The sequence below is a fragment of the Pseudophryne corroboree genome, chromosome 1 (genome assembly GCF_028390025.1).
Source record: "Pseudophryne corroboree isolate aPseCor3 chromosome 1, aPseCor3.hap2, whole genome shotgun sequence".
Taxonomy (NCBI): Eukaryota; Metazoa; Chordata; class Amphibia; order Anura; family Myobatrachidae; genus Pseudophryne; species Pseudophryne corroboree.
The window spans coordinates 604,285,483-604,303,173 of record NC_086444.1 but is presented as its reverse complement, the minus strand read 5'-3'; the positions used below and the strand labels follow the sequence as shown (position 1 = coordinate 604,303,173).

The 17,691-nt window shown below is 48.1% G+C and overlaps 1 protein-coding gene across 1 annotated transcript in view; it reads left to right on the top strand.

Annotated features, from left to right (window-relative positions):
* GPX4 (glutathione peroxidase 4) overlaps nt 1-17,691 on the top strand; it is a 24,886-nt gene extending 7,195 nt beyond the window's left edge. The window contains exons 2-7 of the mRNA XM_063914358.1: nt 3,150-3,244; nt 3,475-3,619; nt 9,435-9,586; nt 16,751-16,775; nt 16,878-16,937; nt 17,297-17,691. Coding sequence (XP_063770428.1) covers nt 3,150-3,244; nt 3,475-3,619; nt 9,435-9,586; nt 16,751-16,775; nt 16,878-16,937; nt 17,297-17,329 — 510 coding nt within the window. The 3' untranslated portion in view covers nt 17,330-17,691. The remainder of the gene's footprint in view (nt 1-3,149; nt 3,245-3,474; nt 3,620-9,434; nt 9,587-16,750; nt 16,776-16,877; nt 16,938-17,296) is intronic.

Here is a 17,691-nt window from a genome sequence, read left to right as displayed (position 1 = left end):
GGAGACAGCTTTAGCACTATCTCAAGAGGTGCTAAGACAACACGGGTGGATTCTGAATATTCCAAAATCCCATTTAATCCCGACAACTCGTCTGCTGTTCCTAGGAATGATTCTGGACACGGTTCAGAAAAAGGTTTTCCTTCCAGAGGAAAAAGCCAAGGAGTTATCCGATCTGGTCAGGAACCTCCTAAAACCAGGAAAAGTGTCAGTACATCAATGCACAGGAGTCCTGGGAAAAATGGTGGCTTCTTACGAAGCAATTCCATTCGGCAGATTCCATGCAAGAATATTCCAAAGGGATCTGTTGGACAAATGGTCAGGGTCGCATCTGCAGATGCACCTGCGAATAACCCTGTCACCAAAGACAAGGGTGTCACTTCTGTGGTGGTTGCAGAAGGCTCACCTATTAGAAGGCCGCAGATTCGGCATTCAGGATTGGATTCTGGTGACCACGGACGCCAGCCTGAGAGGCTGGGGAGCAGTCACACAAGGAAGAAACTTCCAGGGAGTATGGACGAGTCTGGAAAAGTCTCTTCACATAAACATTCTGGAACTAAGAGCAATCTACAATGCTCTAAGCCAGGCGGAACTTCTCCTGCAAGGAAAGCCGGTGTTGATTCAGTCGGACAACATCACGGCGGTCGCCCATGTAAACAGGCAGGGCGGCACAAGAAGCAGGAGTGCAATGGCAGAAGCTGCCAAGATTCTTCGCTGGGCGGAGAATCACGTGATAGCACTGTCAGCAGTGTTCATCCCGGGCGTGGACAACTGGGAAGCAGACTTCCTCAGCAGACACGATCTTCATCCGGGAGAGTGGGGTCTACATCCAGAAGTCTTCAACATGTTAATAGACCGTTGGGAAAGACCAATTGTAGACATGATGGCGTCTCGCCTCAACAAGAAACTGGACAAATATTGCGCCAGGTCAAGAGATCCACAGGCAATAGCTGTGGACGCACTGGTAACTCCTTGGGTGTACCAGTCAGTGTATGTGTTTCCTCCTCTGCCGCTCATACCAAAGGTATTGAAGATCATACGGCAAAGAAGAGTAAGAACAATACTAGTGGTTCCGGATTGGCCGAGAAGGACTTGGTATCCGGAACTTCAAGAGATGCTCACGGACGAACCGTGGCCTCTACCTCTGAGAAGGGACCTGCTACAGCAGGGTCCCTGTCTTTTTCAAGACTTACCGCGGCTGCGTTTGACGGCATGGCGGTTGAACGCCAGATCCTAAAAGGGAAAGGCATTCCAGAAGAAGTCATTCCTACCTTGATTAAGGCACGGAAGGAAGTCACCGTGAAACATTATCACCGCATTTGGCGAAAATATGTAGCGTGGTGCGAGGATCGGAGGGTTCCGACGGAGGAATTCCAACTGGGTCGTTTCCTACATTTCCTGCAATCAGGATTATCTATGGGTCTCAAATTGGGATCCATTAAGGTTCAAATTTCGGCCCTGTCAATATTCTTCCAAAAAGAATTGGCCTCTGTCCCTGAGGTCCAGACTTTTGTCAAGGGAGTACTGCATATACAGCCTCCTGTGGTGCCTCCGGTGGCACCGTGGGATCTAAATGTAGTTTTAGATTTCCTCAAATCCCATTGGTTTGAACCATTGAAAAAGGTGGATTTGAAATATCTCACATTGAAAGTGACTATGTTACTAGCCCTGGCCTCTGCCAGGAGAGTATCTGAATTGGCGGCTTTATCTTATAAAAGTCCTTATCTAATCTTCCATTCGGATAGGGCAGAACTGCGGACTCGTCCGCATTTTCTCCCTAAAGTGGTATCAGCATTTCATCTGAACCAACCTATTGTGGTGCCTGCGGCCACTAGCGACTTGGAGGACTCCAAGTTGTTGGACGTTGTCAGAGCCTTAAAAATATACATTGCAAGGACGGCTGGAGTCAGAAAATCTGACTCGCTGTTTATATTGTATGCACCCAACAAGTTGGGCGCACCTGCTTCTAAGCAGTCGATTGCTCGTTGGATTTGTAACACAATTCAACTTGCACATTCTGTGGCAGGCCTGCCACAGCCTAAAACTGTAAAAGCCCACTCCACAAGGAAGGTGGGCTCATCTTGGGCGGCTGCCCGAGGGGTCTCGGCATTACAACTCTGCCGAGCAGCTACGTGGTCGGGGGAGAACACGTTTGTAAAATTTTACAAATTTGATACCCTGGCAAAGGAGGACCTGGAGTTCTCTCATTCGGTGCTGCAGAGTCATCCGCACTCTCCCGCCCGTTTGGGAGCTTTGGTATAATCCCCATGGTCCTTTCAGGAACCCCAGCATCCACTTAGGACGATAGAGAAAATAAGAATTTACTTACCGATAATTCTATTTCTCGGAGTCCGTAGTGGATGCTGGGCGCCCATCCCAAGTGCGGATCATCTGCAATACTTGTACATAGTTATTGTTAACTAATTCGGGTTATTGTTAAGGAGCCATCTTTAAGAGGCCCTTTCTGTTGTCATACTGTTAACTGGGTTTAGATCACAAGTTGTACGGTGTGATTGGTGTGGCTGGTATGAGTCTTACCCGGGATTCAAAATGCCTCCCTTATTGTGTATGCTCGTCCGGGCACAGTACCTAACTGGAGTCTGGAGGAGGGTCATAGGGGGAGGAGCCAGTGCACACCACCTGACCTAGTAAAGCTTTACTTTTTTGTGCCCTGTCTCCTGCGGAGCCGCTATTCCCCATGGTCCTTTCAGGAACCCCAGCATCCACTACGGACTCCGAGAAATAGAATTATCGGTAAGTAAATTCTTATTTTATCACTGGTGGTAAAACATTGGTGGCTGATCCTGTTGGTGAGGGCTGGCCCTGCTATGAACGGGTGCCATCTGTCATGTGCATTGCCTAACCATCGATGGTGAAAAACTATCAATGGCAGAGCTGTTGATGCCCAGCTTTAGTCTAAAATCCCTATAACACACATTATTTGTTAGTGTTTTTGTCCTCAGTCAGTTGACCTAGCAGTATGGGATGAAAGTACAGCATGTGGAGAACATGCAAACTCCACCCATACAGTACAGGGATTCAGAGACTCAAACACTGATTTCTTTTCCAGTAGCTTATCCTATAGTTTAGTGTTCTGTCACATGCAGTGATTTCTGAACTCCTAACCTGTTCCATCCTTTGTGGCTTGGCAGTGTGCTAAGGTGGATGACTGGAAGACGGCCAAGACTATTTATGAATTTTCTGCTACAGACATTGATGGCAATGCAGTGTCACTGGAGAAATATAGGTAACTTCTTATTTTATTTTTTTCCCAAAAAATATTTAGATTCTATTTTTGTTTTAGTCTTCCCTGACTCATGGAATATGGAAACTGTATGCTGGTATTGGATTTAACACTGCACACTTTCAGCTAAAATTTGGGCCAGAATATTATTGAAATGATGTGCCATAAACTGTAGGATGGTTGTTCCGTTGGTTGTCTGAGCCAGTAATTGACAATGAATACCCTCTTATTAGGGGAGATGTCTGCATCATCGTCAACGTAGCATCTAAATGAGGAAAAACACCTGTAAACTACACTCAGCTTGTCAACCTGCACGCCAAATATGCTGAGAGGGGTTTACGCATCCTCGGGTTTCCCTGCAACCAGTTTGGAAAACAGGTAAATGTTGTGTGCATTGAGACCATGATGAGTACCTATGGGGCTCACCCAAAAAGTTTGCTAATATCAGGATATTACTTTATTTCTCTGACGTCCTAGTGGATGCTGGGAACTTCCGTAAGGACCATGGGGAATAGCGGCTCCGCAGGAGACTGGGCTCAACTAAAGAAAGCTTTAGGTCACCTGGTGTGCACTGGCTCCTCCCACTATGACCCTCCTCCAAGCCTCAGTTAGATTTTGTGCCCGGCCGAGGTTGGATGCACACTAGGGGCTCTCCTGAGCTTCTAGAAAGAAAGTATATAATTAGGTTTTTTATTTTACAGTGAGACCTGCTGGCAACAGGCTCACTGCAGCGAGGGACTAAGGGGAGAAGAAGCGAACCTACCTGCTTGCAGCTAGCTTGGGCTTCTTAGGCTACTGGACACCATTAGCTCCAGAGGGATCGACCGCATGGAACTGGCCTTGGTGTTCGGTCCCGGAGCCGCGCCGCCGTCCCCCTTACAGAGCCAGAAGCAAGAAGAGGTCCGGAAAATCGGCGGCAGAAGACATCAGTCTTCACCAAGGTAGCGCACAGCACTGCAGCTGTGCGCCATTGCTCCTCATGCACACTTCACACTCCGGTCACTGAGGGTGCAGGGCGCTGGGGGGGGCGCCCTGAGCAGCAATAAAAACACCTTGGCTGGCATATATATCACAATATATAGCCCCAGAGGCTATATATGTGATGAATACCCCTGCCAGAATCCATAAAAATGCGGGAGAAAAGTCCGCGAAAAAGGGGCGGAGCTATCTCTCAGCACACTGGCGCCATTTTCTCTTCACAGTGCAACTGGAAGACAGCTCCCCAGGCTCTCCCCTGTAGTTTTCAGGCTCAAAGGTTTAAAAAGAGAGGGGGGGGCACTAAATTTAGGCGCAATATTGTATATACAAGCAGCTATTGGGAAAAATTCACTCAATATAGTGTTAATCCCTAAATTATATAGCGCTCTGGTGTGTGCTGGCATACTCTCTCTCTGTCTCCCCAAAGGGCTGTGTGGGGTCCTGTCCTCAGTCAGAGCATTCCCTGTGTGTGTGCGGTGTGTCGGTACGGCTGTGTCGACACGTTTGATGAGGAGGCTTATGTGATGGCAGAGCAGATGCCGATAAATGTGATGTCGCCCCCTGGGGGCCGACACCAGAGTGGATGGATAGGTGGAAGGTATAAACCGACAGTGTCAACTCCTTACATAAAAGGCTGAATGACGTAACAGCTATGGGACAGCCGGCTTCTCAGCCCGCGCCTGCCCAGGCGTCTCAAAGGCCATCAGGGGCTCAAAAACGCCCGCTCCCTCAGATGGCAGACACAGATGTCGACACGGAGTCTGACTCCAGTGTCGACGAGGTTGAGACATATACACAATCCACTAGGAACATCCGTTACATGATCCCGGCAAATAAAAAATGTGTTACGCATTTCTGACATTAACCCAAGTACCACTAAAAAAGGGTTTTATGTTTGGGGAGAAAAAGCAGGCCGTGTTTTGTTCCCCCATCAAATGAGTGAATGAAGTGTGAAAAAGCGTGGGTTCCCCCGATAAGAAACTGGTAATTTCTAAAAAGTTACTGATGGCGTACCCTTTCCCGCCAGAGGATAAGTTACGCTGGGAGATATCCCCTAGGGTGGATAAGGCGCTCACACGTTTGTCAAAAAAGGTGGCACTGCCGTCTTAGGATACGGCCACTTGAAGGTACCTGCTGATAAAAAGCAGGAGGCTATCCTGAAGTCTGTATTTACACACTCAGGTACTAGACTGAGACCTGCAGATAGTGCTGCTGCAGCGTGGTCTGTAACCCTGTCAAACAGGGATACTAGTTTGCGAACATAAGACGTCGTCTTATATATGAGGGATGCACAGAGGGATATTTTGCCGGCTGGCATCCAGAATTAATGCAATGTCCATTCGGTCAGGAGGTTATTAGAGACCCGACACTGGACAGGTGATGCTGACTTTAAAAGGCACATAGAGCCTTATAAGGGTGAGGAATTGTTTGGGGATGGTCTCTGGGACCTCTTATCCACAGCAACAGCTGGGAAGAAAAAAATTTACCTCAGGTTTCCTCACAGCCTCAGAAAGCACTGTATTATCAGGTACAGTCCTTTCGGCTTCAAAAATGCAAGCGTGTAAAACGATGGAAGAGGGAAAAAGCTGCACCAGTCAGCCAGTTCCCAGAATCAAAATTCTTCCCCCGCTTCCTCTGAGTCCACCGCATGACGCGGGGGCTCCACAGGCGTAGCCAGGTACGGTGGGGGGCCGCCTCAAAAATTTCAGCGATCAGTGGGCTCGCTCACAGGTGGATCCCTAGATCCTTCAAGTAGTATTTCAGGGGTACAAGCTGGAATTCGAGGCGTCTCCCCCCCGCCGTTTCCTCAAATCTGCCTTGCCGACAACTCCCTCAGGCAGGGAGACTGTGCTAAAGGCAATTCACAAGCTGTATTCCCAGCAGGTGATAGTCAAGGTGCCCCTACTTCAACAAGGACGGGGTTACTATTCCACACTGTTTGTGGTACCGAAACCGGACGGTTCGGTGAGACCCATTTTAAATTTGAAATCCTTGAACACATACATAAAAAAATTCAAGTTCAAGATGGAATCGCTCAGGGCGGTTATTGCAAGCCTGGACGAGGGGGATTACATGGTATCCCTGGACATCAAGGATGCTTACCTGCATGTCCCCATTTATCATCCTCACCAGGAGTACCTCAGATTTGTGGTACAGGATTGCCATTACCAATTCCAGACGCTACCGTTTGGACTCTCCACGGCACCGAGGGTGTTTACCAAAGTAATGGCGGAAATGATGATACTCCTTCGAAGAAAGGGAGTTTTAATTATCCCGTACTTGGACGATCTCCTAATAAAGGCGAGGTCCAAGGAGCAGTTGTTGGTGGGAGTAGCACTATCTCAGGAGGTGCTACACCAGCACGGTTGGATTCTGAATATTCCAAAATCACAGCTGGTTCCGACGACACGTCTACTGTTCCTGGGTACGATCCTGGACACAGTCCAGAAAAAAGTGTTTCTCCCGGAGGAGAAAGCCAAGGAGCTGTCATCTCTAGTCAGAGACCTCCTGAAACCGGTATCGGTGCATCACTGCACGCGGGTCCTGGGAAAGATGGTGGCTTCTTACGAAGCAATTCCTTTCGGCAGGTTCCATGTCAGAATCTTTCAGTGGGACCTGTTGGACCAGTGGTCCGGATCGCATCTTCAGATGCATCGCCTGATAACCCTGTCTCCAAGAACCAGGGTGTCTCTGCTGTGGTGACTGCAGAGTGCCCATCTTCTAGAGGGCCGCAGTTTCGGCATACAGGACTGGGTCCTGGTGACCACGGATGCCAGCCTTCTGGGCTGGGGGGCAGTCACACAGGGAAGAAACTTCCAAGGACTATGGTCGAGTCAGGAGACTTCCCTACACATAAATATTCTGGAACTAAGGGCCATTTACAACGCCCTAAGTCAGGCAAGGCCTCTGCTTCAAAACCAGCTGGTACTGATCCAGTCAGACAACATCACGGCAGTCGCCCATGTAAATCGACAGGGCGGCACAAGAAGCAGGATGGCAATGACAGAAGCCACAAGGATTCTCCGATGGGCGGAAAATCACGTACTAGCACTGTCAGCAGTGTTCATTCCTGGAGTGGACAACTGGGAAGCAGACTTTCTCAGCAGGCACGACCTCCACCCGGGAGAGTGGGGACTTCATCCAGAAGTCTTCACGCTGATTGTAAATCGATGGGAACGTCCACAAGTGGACATGATGGCGTCCCGCCTAAACAAAAAACTAGATATTGCGCCAGGTCAAGGGACCCTCAGGCGATAGCTGTGGACGCTCTGGTGACACCGTGGGTGTACCAGTCAGTTTATGTGTTCCCTCCTCTGCCTCTCATACCAAGGGTACTAAGAATAATAAGAAAACGAGGAGTAAGAACAATACTCGTGGTTCCGGATTGGCCAAGACGAGCGTGGTACCCGGAACTTCAAGAGATGATCTCAGAGGACCCATGGCCTCTGCCGCTCAGACAGGACCTGCTGCAGCAGGGGCCCTGTCTGTTCCAAGACTTACCGCGGCTGCGTTTGATGGCATGGCGGTTGAACACCGGATCCTGAAGGAAAAGGGCATTCCGGAGGAAGTCATTCCTACGCTGATTAAAGCCAGGAAAGATGTAACTGCAAAGCATTATCACCGTATATGGCGGAAATATGTTGCTTGGTGTGAGGCCGAAAAGGCCCCAACAGAGGAATTTCAACTAAGTCGATTTCTGCATTTCCTACAAACAGGAGTGACTATGGGCCTAAAATTAGGCTCCATTAAGGTACAGATCTCGGCTCTGTCGATTTTCTTCCAGAAAGAACTGGCTTCATTGCCTGAAGTTCAGACGCTTGTGAAGGGAGTGCTGCATATTCAGCCCCCGTTTGTGCCTCCAGTGGCACCTTGGGATCTCAACGTGGTGTTGAGTTTCTTAAAATCACATTGGTTTGAGCCACTTAAAACCGTGGATCTAAAATATCTCGCGTGGAAAGTGGTCATCTTATTGGCCTTGGCTTCGGCCAGGCGTGTGTCAGAATTGGCGGCTTTGTCATGTAAAAGCCCTTATCTGATTTTCCATATGGATAGGGCAGAATTGAGGACTCGTCCTCAGTTTCTCCCTAAGGTGGTATCAGCTTTTCACTTGAACCAACCTATTGTGGTGCCTGCGGCTACTAGGGACTTGGAGGATTCAAAGTTGCTGGACGTAGTCAGGGCCTTGAAAATTTATGTTTCCAGGACGGCTGGAGTCGGGAAGACTGACTCGCTATTTATCCTGTATGCACCCAACAAGCTGGGTGCTCCTGCTTCTAAGCAGACTATTGCTCGCTGGATTTGTAGCACAATTCAGCAGGCGCATTCTGCGTCTGGACTGCCGCATCCTAAATCAGTAAAAGCCCATTCCACAAGGAAGGTGGGCTCATCTTGGGCGGCTGCCCGAGGGGGTCTCTGCTTTACAACTTTGCCGAGCTGCTACTTGGTCAGGGGCAAACACGTTTGCAAAATTCTACAAATTTGATACCCTGGCTGAGGAGGACCTTGAGTTCTCTCATTCGGTGCTGCAGAGTCATCCGCACTCTCCCGCCCGTTTGGGAGCTTTGGTATAATCCCCATGGTCCTTACGGAGTTCCCAGCATCCACTAGGACGTCAGAGAAAATAAGATTTTACTCACCGGTAAATCTATTTCTCGTAGTCCGTAGTGGATGCTGGGCGCCCGTCCCAAGTGCGGATTGTCTGCAATACTTGTACATAGTTACTGTTAACTAAAGGGTTATTGTTGAGCCATCTGTTGAGAGGCTCAGTTGTTTTTTCATACTGTTAAACTGGGTATTGTATCACGAGTTATACAGTGTGATTGGTGTGGCTGGTAAGAGTCTTACCCGGGATTCAAAATCCTTCCTTATTATGTCAGCTCGTCCGGGCACAGTGTCCTAACTGAGGCTTGGAGGAGGGTCATAGTGGGAGGAGCCAGTGCACACCAGGTGACCTAAAGCTTTCTTTAGTTGTGCCCAGTCTCCTGCGGAGCCGCTATTCCCCATGGTCCTTACGGAGTTCCCAGCATCCACTACGGACTACGAGAAATAGATTTACCGGTGAGTAAAATCTTATTTTTTATTCATTTATTTGTGTGCAGAGAGTTCAGGTCAGTAGAAGATGTGATGCAGTCTGGGTATAGTCCAGATGTTTTCTCACTATTTCTTTGTTGATCTGCTCCATCCTTTTATCCTAACAATACTTTATCACCTCCAGGAACCTGGGGATGAAGCTCAAATAAAAGACTTTGCTGCATCCTACAAGGTAAAATTCGACATGTTCAGCAAGATTGAGGTCAATGGAGATGGTGCCCATCCTCTGTGGAAATGGATGAAGGATCAACCTAAAGGACACGGTACTCTTGGGAAGTAAGTGCCAGTATTACGCTTATGACCATAGAATAACTGACCTGTGCATATGATTTGTTTCTGTGAACAGATTAGTGGGAAATCTATATACATGTCTCCAGAGGATTCCCCTTAAAATGTATTGTTTCTCTGACGTCCTAGTGGATGCTGGGAACTCCGTAAGGACCATGGGGAATAGCGGCTCCGCAGGAGACTGGGCACAAAAAGAAAAGCTTTAGGACTACCTGGTGTGCACTGGCTCCTCCCCCTATGACCCTCCTCCAAGCCTCAGTTAGATTTTTGTGCCCGACCGAGCTGGGTGCAATCTAGGAGGCTCTCCTGAGCTTCTTAGGAAAAGTTAGTTTTAGGTTTTTTATTTTCAGTGAGACCTGCTGGCAACAGGCTCACTGCATCGAGGGACTAAGGGGAGAAGAAGCGAACCTGCCTGCTTGCAGCCAGCTTGGGCTTCTTAGGCTACTGGACACCATTAGTTCCAGAGGGACCGAACACAGGCCCAGCCTCGGAGTCCGGTCCCAGAGCCGCGCCGCCGGCCCCCTTACAGAGCCAGAAGCAAGAAGAGGTCCGGAAAATCGGCGGCAGAAGACATCAGTCTTCACCAAGGTAGCGCACAGCACTGCAGCTGTGCGCCATTGCTCCTCATGCACCACACGCTCCGGTCACTGATGGGTGCAGGGCGCTGGGGGGGGGGGGCGCCCTGAGCAGCAATATAAACACCTGGGCTGGCTAAATTACATCACATATAACCCCCAGGCCTATATGGATGTATATTAACCCCTGCCAGATTCCTGAAAAAAGCGGGAGAAAAGTCCGCCGAGAAGGGGGCGGAGCCTATCTCCTCAGCACACTGGCGCCATTTTCCCTCACAGCTCCATTGGAGGGAAGCTCCCTGGCTCTCCCCTGCAGTCCTGCACTACAGAAAAGGGTAAAACAAGAGGGGGGGGCACTAATTAGGCGCAGTATAATATACACAGCAGCTATAAAGGGAAAAACACTCTGTTGGTGTTATCCCAACATATATATAGCGCTCTGGTGTGTGCTGGCATACTCTCCCTCTGTCTCCCCAAAGGGCTAGTGGGGTCCTGTCCTCTATCAGAGCATTCCCTGTGTGTGTGCTGTGTGTCGGTACGACTGTGTCGACATGTATGAAGAGGAAAATGATGTGGAGGCGGAGCAATTGCCTGTAGTGGTGATGTCACCCCTAGGGAGTCGACACCTGAGTGGATGAGCTTATGGAAGGATTTACGTGAAAGTGTCAGCTCTTTACAAAAGACGGTTGATGACATGAGACAGCCGGCTACTCAGCTGGTGCCTGTCCAGGCGTCTCAAAGACCATCAGGGGCTCTAAAACGCCCGCTACCTCAGATGGCAGATACAGACGCCGACACGGATACTGACTCCAGTGTCGACGATGAAGAGACGAATGTGACTTCCAGTAGGGCCACACGTTACATGATTGAGGCAATGAAAAATGTTTTACACATTTCTGATAGTACAAGTACCACTAAAAAGGGTATTATGTTTGGTGAGAAAAAACTACCTGTAGTTTTTCCTGCATCTGAGGAATTAAATGAAGTGTGTGATGAAGCGTGGGTTTCTCCCGATAAAAAAATTGATAATTCCTAAAAAGTTATTGGCATCATACCCCTTCCCGCCAGAGGATAGGGCACGTTGGGAAACACCTCCTAGGGTGGATAAAGCGCTCACACGCTTGTCAAAACAGGTGGCACTACCGTCTCCGGATACGGCCGCCCTTAAGGAACCTGCTGACAGAAAGCAAGAGAATATCCTAAAATGTATATACACTCACACGGGTGTTATACTGCGACCAGCAATCGCCTCAGCCTGGATGTGCAGTGCTGGGGTGGCTTGGTCGGATTCCCTGACTGAAAATATTGATACCCTGGATAGGGACAGTATATTACTGACTATAGAGCATTTAAAAGATGCATTTTTATATATGCGTGATGCACAGAGGGATATTTGCCGACTGGCATCAAGAGTAAGTGCGCTGTCCATATCTGCCAGAAGAGGGTTATGGACGCGGCAGTGGTCAGGTGATGCTGATTCCAAAAGGCATATGGAAGTATTGCCTTATAAGGGGAGGAGTTATTTGGGGTAGGTCTATCGGACCTGGTATCCACGGCAACTGCTGGGAAATCCACATTTTTACCCCAGGTAGCCTCTCAACATAAAAAGACGCCGTATTATCAGGCGCAGTCCTTTCGGCCCCATAAGGGCAAGCGGGCGAAAGGCTCCTCATTTCTGCCCCGTGGCAGAGGGAGAGGAAAAAGGCTGCAGCAAACAGCCAGTTCCCAGGAACAGAAGCCCTCTCCCGCTTCTGCCAAGTCCTCAGCATGACGCTGGGGCTCTACAAGCGGACTCAGGCACGGTGGGGGCCCGTCTCAAGAATTTCAGCGCGCAGTGGGCTCACTCACAAGTGGACCCCTGGATCCTTCAGGTGGTATCTCAGGGGTACAAATTGGAATTCGAGACGTCTCCCCCTCGCCGTTTCCTAAAGTCTGCCTTACCGACGTCTCCCTCCGACAGGGAGGCGGTATTGGAAGCCATTCACAAGCTGTATTCACAGCAGGTGATAATCAAGGTACCCCTCCTGCAACAGGGAAAGGGGTATTATTCCACGCTGTTTGTGGTACCGAAGCCGGATGGCTCGGTGAGACCTATTTTAAATCTAAAATCTTTGAACACTTACATACAGAGGTTCAAATTCAAGATGGAGTCACTCAGAGCGGTGATCGCGAACCTGGAAGAAGGGGATTATATGGTGTCTCTGGACATCAAGGATGCTTACCTCCATGTCCCAATTTACCCTTCTCACCAAGGGTACCTCAGGTTTGTGGTACAGAACTGCCACTATCAGTTTCAGACGCTGCCGTTTGGATTGTCCACGGCGCCCCGGGTCTTTACCAAAGTAATGGCCGAAATGATGATACTCCTTCGAAGGAAGGGAGTTTTAATTATCCCTTACTTGGACGATCTCCTGATAAGGGCAAAATCCAAGGAACAGTTGGTAGTCGGAGTAGCACTATCTCAAGTAGTGCTGCGGCAGCACGGGTGGATTCTCAATATCCCAAAATCGCAGCTGATCCCGACGACACGTCTTCTGTTCCTAGGGATGATCCTGGACACAGTCCAGAAAAAGGTGTTTCTCCCGGAAGAGAAAGCCAGAGAGTTATCAGAGCTAGTCAGAAACCTCCTAAAACCAGGCCAAGTATCAGTGCACCAATGCACAAGGGTCCTGGGAAAAATGGTAGCTTCCTACGAAGCAATCCCATTCGGCAGATTCCACGCAAGAACATTCCAGTGGGACCTGCTGGACAAATGGTCCGGATCGCATCTTCAGATGCATCAGCGAATAACCCTGTCCCCAAGGACAAGGGTGTCTCTCCTGTGGTGGTTGCAGAGTGCTCATCTTCTAGATGGCCGCAGATTCGGCATTCAGGACTGGGTTCTGGTGACCACGGATGCCAGCCTGCGAGGCTGGGGAGCAGTCACACAGGGAAGAAACTTCCAGGGCTTGTGGTCAAGCCTGGAGACATCACTTCACATAAATATCCTGGAGTTAAGAGCCATTTACAATGCTCTAAGCCAAGCAAGACCTCTGCTTCAAGGTCAGCCGGTGCTGATCCAGTCGGACAACATCACGGCAGTCGCCCACGTAAACAGACAGGGCGGCACAAGAAGCAGGAGGGCAATGGCAGAAGCTGCAAGGATTCTTCGCTGGGCGGAAAATCATGTGATAGCACTGTCGGCAGTGTTCATTCCGGGAGTGGACAACTGGGAAGCAGACTTCCTCAGCAGGCACGACCTCCACCCGGGAGAGTGGGGACTTCACCCAGAAGTCTTCCACATGATGATAAACCGTTGTGAAAAACCAAAGGTGGACATGATGGCGTCCCGCCTCAACAAAAAAACTGGACAGGTATTGCGCCAGGTCAAGGGACCCTCAAGCAATAGCTGTGGACGCTCTGGTAACACTGTGGGTGTACCAGTCAGTGTATGTGTTCCCTCCTCTGCCTCTCATACCCAAGGTGCTGAGAATTATACGGCGGGGAGGAGTAAGATCTATTCTCGTGGCTCCGGATTGGCCAAGAAGGACTTGGTACCCGGAACTTCAAGAGATGCTCACAGAGGACCCGTGGCCTCTACCTCTGAGAAGGGACCTGCTCCAGCAGGGACCCTGTCTGTTCCAAGACTTACCGCGGCTGCGTTTGACGGCATGGCGGTTGAACGCCGGATCCTAAAGGAAAAAGGCATTCCAGACGAAGTCATCCCTACTTTGATAAAAGCCAGAAAGGATGTAACCGCTAAGCATTATCACCGCATCTGGCGGAAATATGTTGCGTGGTGCGAGGCCAAAAAGGCCCCGACGGAGGAATTTCAATTGGGTCGATTCCTGCATTTCCTGCAAGCAGGAGTGTCTATGGGCCTAAAATTAGGATCCATTAAGGTCCAGATTTCGGCCCTGTCGATTTTCTTTCAGAGAGAACTGGCTTCAGTGCCTGAAATCCAGACGTTTGTTAAGGGAGTGCTACATATACAGCCTCCTTTTGTGCCTCCAGTGGCACCCTGGGATCTGAATGTTGTTTTGGATTTCCTAAAATCACATTGGTTTGAACCACTCAACACTGTGGAATTAAAATATCTCACATGGAAAGTGGTCATGTTGTTGGCCCTGGCTTCAGCCAGGCGTGTGTCCGAATTGGCGGCTTTATCCTGTAAAAGCCCTTACCTGATTTTTCATACGGACAGGGCAGAATTGAGGACTCGTCCTCAATTTCTCCCAAAGGTGGTTTCAGCGTTTCATCTGAACCAGCCTATTGTGGTACCTGCGGCTACTAAGGACTTGGAGGACTCCAAGTTGCTGGACGTTGTCAGGGCCCTGAAAATATGTTTCCAGGACGGCTGGAGTCAGAAAATCTGACTCTCTATTTATCCTGTACGCACCCAACAAGCTGGGTGCTCCTGCTTCTAAGCAGACTATTGCTCGCTGGATTTGTAGTACAATTCAGCTTGCGCATTCTGTGGCAGGCCTGCCACAGCCAAAATCTGTAAAGGCCCACTCCCACAAGGAAGGTGGGCTCATCTTGGGCGGCTGCCCGAGGGGTCTCGGCTTTACAACTCTGCCGAGCTGCTACTTGGTCAGGGTCAAATACTTTTGTAAAATTTTACAAATTTGACACTCTGGCTGAGGAGGACCTGGAGTTTTCTCACTCGGTGCTGCAGAGTCATCCGCACTCTCCCGCCCGTTTGGGAGCTTTGGTATAATCCCCATGGTCCTTACGGAGTTCCCAGCATCCACTAGGACGTCAGAGAACATAAGAATTTACTTACTGATAATTCTATTTCTCGTAGTCCGTAGTGGATGCTGGGCGCCCATCCCAAGTGCGGATTATCTGCAATACTTGTACATAGTTATTGTTAACAAATCGGGTTATTGTTGTTGTGAGCCATCTATCCAGAGGCTCCTCTGTTATCATGCTGTTAACTGGGTTCATATCACAAGTTGTACGGTGTGATTGGTGTGGCTGGTATGAGTCTTACCCGGGATTCAAAATCCTTCCTTATTGTGTACGCTCGTCCGGGCACAGTATCCTAACTGAGGCTTGGAGGAGGGTCATAGGGGGAGGAGCCAGTGCACACCAGGTAGTCCTAAAGCTTTTCTTTTTGTGCCCAGTCTCCTGCAGAGCCGCTATTCCCCATGGTCCTTACGGAGTTCCCAGCATCCACTACGGACTACGAGAAATAGAATTATCGGTAAGTAAATTCTTATTTTTTGTAAGGAAGGTACCCATTCTGGTTATATGTAATGTCCTCTATATAGCAATGAAGGGCCTGTCATGCAGAGGCACTATGACTAGTAGCATCACAGTTTTTACTTTTACTTACAATATACTAAGAAGGCTGAGGAGCCAGTCCACTAAGAGTGCTGCCACTTTCTCCAGTGAAAAATATGCCCCTCATACAGTATGTTGGCCACAAATGATCGTCATGAATGACCGGTTATTTATCTCTTATAGTGCAGTTTCACGGCTCCCCTTTGCATGGTCTTCTAAAGTTTTTACTAACAGATCTTTTTTTATAAATGGCCAAATAGAACCTGGTATTCAGGACTAAGAACAGGATCAGTTTCTGTGTGACTAATTGTGACACTCAGGGGTGTTTATTTTCATATTCACAGGGAAAATGTGTACTTTACAGCTTCCCGTCAGATTCTTCATTTTTCTAAACTGTCTAATGCAGTCTTGGGCAGTTAGCAACCTACCAGCTGCTTTTGAACTACACTTCCCAGCACGCCCTACCACAGTTTTAGCATGCCGTGATAAAAGTGAGGCAGAGCGTGCCGTGTGTGACTACACAAAGCAGCAACTGATGGGACAAGTATTGCCTACCCCTGCTCTAAAGAAAATCAGCATGACTCATTGATGCTACAGACTTGTGCTGAAATGACACATTGACTAGAATAGAATTACAGGCCAAACTGTAAGATTGCAAAGTGTCTGATCGGTCCAATTGCCCTTTTGTCAGCACACAGTGATGAGTAGAATCCCAATTAGTGTTCCGCGTCCCCTTGCGCGGGGCAAAGTGCCTTGCGCAGGTTACTATTCCCAATTGTAGTCCACATGGAAGGTATGAAGAAGTTGAAAAAAAAAAAAAAAACCCTTAAAGTTGTGTGGACCATTAGTGTTAGACCTATTGACTGTAAACCTTTTTCACTGTGGACCTATAGCCCACAACCTAACTCTTGGGGAAGCAGCTGGAGGAAGTCCTTTCTGAACTTGGGCACAATGTATTTCCTCTATAAAAGATGAAGACTGGGGACAGAGCGGGGCAGCACAGATGTATGGTAAACGGCCTGGTCATGTAACGCACTCCTGGCTGTGGCCGTATCGCATACGTTAACACCAGTTAAGTGGTTAATCAAGCAAGTAGTCGGGTTCATGTTAATTTGGTATGATTTTAAAACCCTGATATAGTAGTAAATTGAAATATAATAGTGTAAATCTACTTTCATATAGACTGAGAATATTTCTGTTTATAAAGGAATGTAAATAACTGCCATGTTCTCCCCTATACTACAACCAATATTTTACATTAGTTAGACAAAGTTTTAAAATCTTATTTTGTTTTTTCTCTCTTCTCTAGTGCTATTAAGTGGAACTTTACCAAGGTAATGCCGCTGTCAGTACCATGAATTTAATGTTTTGACACTTTTTTTTTTTTTTGTTCATTTATCTCATCAGCTTTCATTTTGTTTTTTGTTTTTTTGCAGTTCCTTATTAATCGGGAGGGTATTGTTGTTAACAGATACAGCCCCATGGACGATCCAATTGTAAGTAACGTTCTATGCACTACTGGTAAAAAAGCAGGTTGGGAATCCAAAATAACAGTATCCAGTCATTCTTAATGGTGTTCTTTCTTGTAAAGGTTGTGTTCTAATACAGCCATAGAGTGGAAACCTTTGTTCTGACCCTTTTATGCCTGGGTTGGGTCATCAGCAAAATCCAACATGTTGGGAATCGGCAAGTCTGGTACTTTTTAATCTGTAGGATTTTGCTAAACCGCTGACCAATCGCCAGTTGGCATCAGCAGGATGGGATTCTGCTTGTAGATGTATGGTCTGCATTAGATTTGTGTGTGGTTTTTATTTCTTTACTCTTCTTTTTTTTTTTTTTTTTTTTTTCCCCCTAGGTCATAGAGAAAGATCTACCCAACTTCCTTTAGGATGCTCCATTTACCCAGTGTCTTGACAGTTGACTGCAGTCTTCTATCCCTATAATGATGGTATGCTTCAAAACCGCAAGGGGGAGGCAAACCTGATTGTGTTATGGCGTGCACACCTGGGAGGAGATTGTACTTTGCTGCCAGGATCTGAACTGTGGACCAAGAAATCATGCGAACATTAAACCAGAATTACACTACTTTCTTTGTGTATCATTAATCCTTTGAGACCAGTAAAGCAGAGAAGTAATGGCACACTCTTAATAGAACCATATTCTTTTCTTTTAACACCTATTTTGCACTAGTTTAAAGGTTGAACTGCATTCAAGTATTTGCTAAATTAAAAAAAAATATGCTAGTTCCAA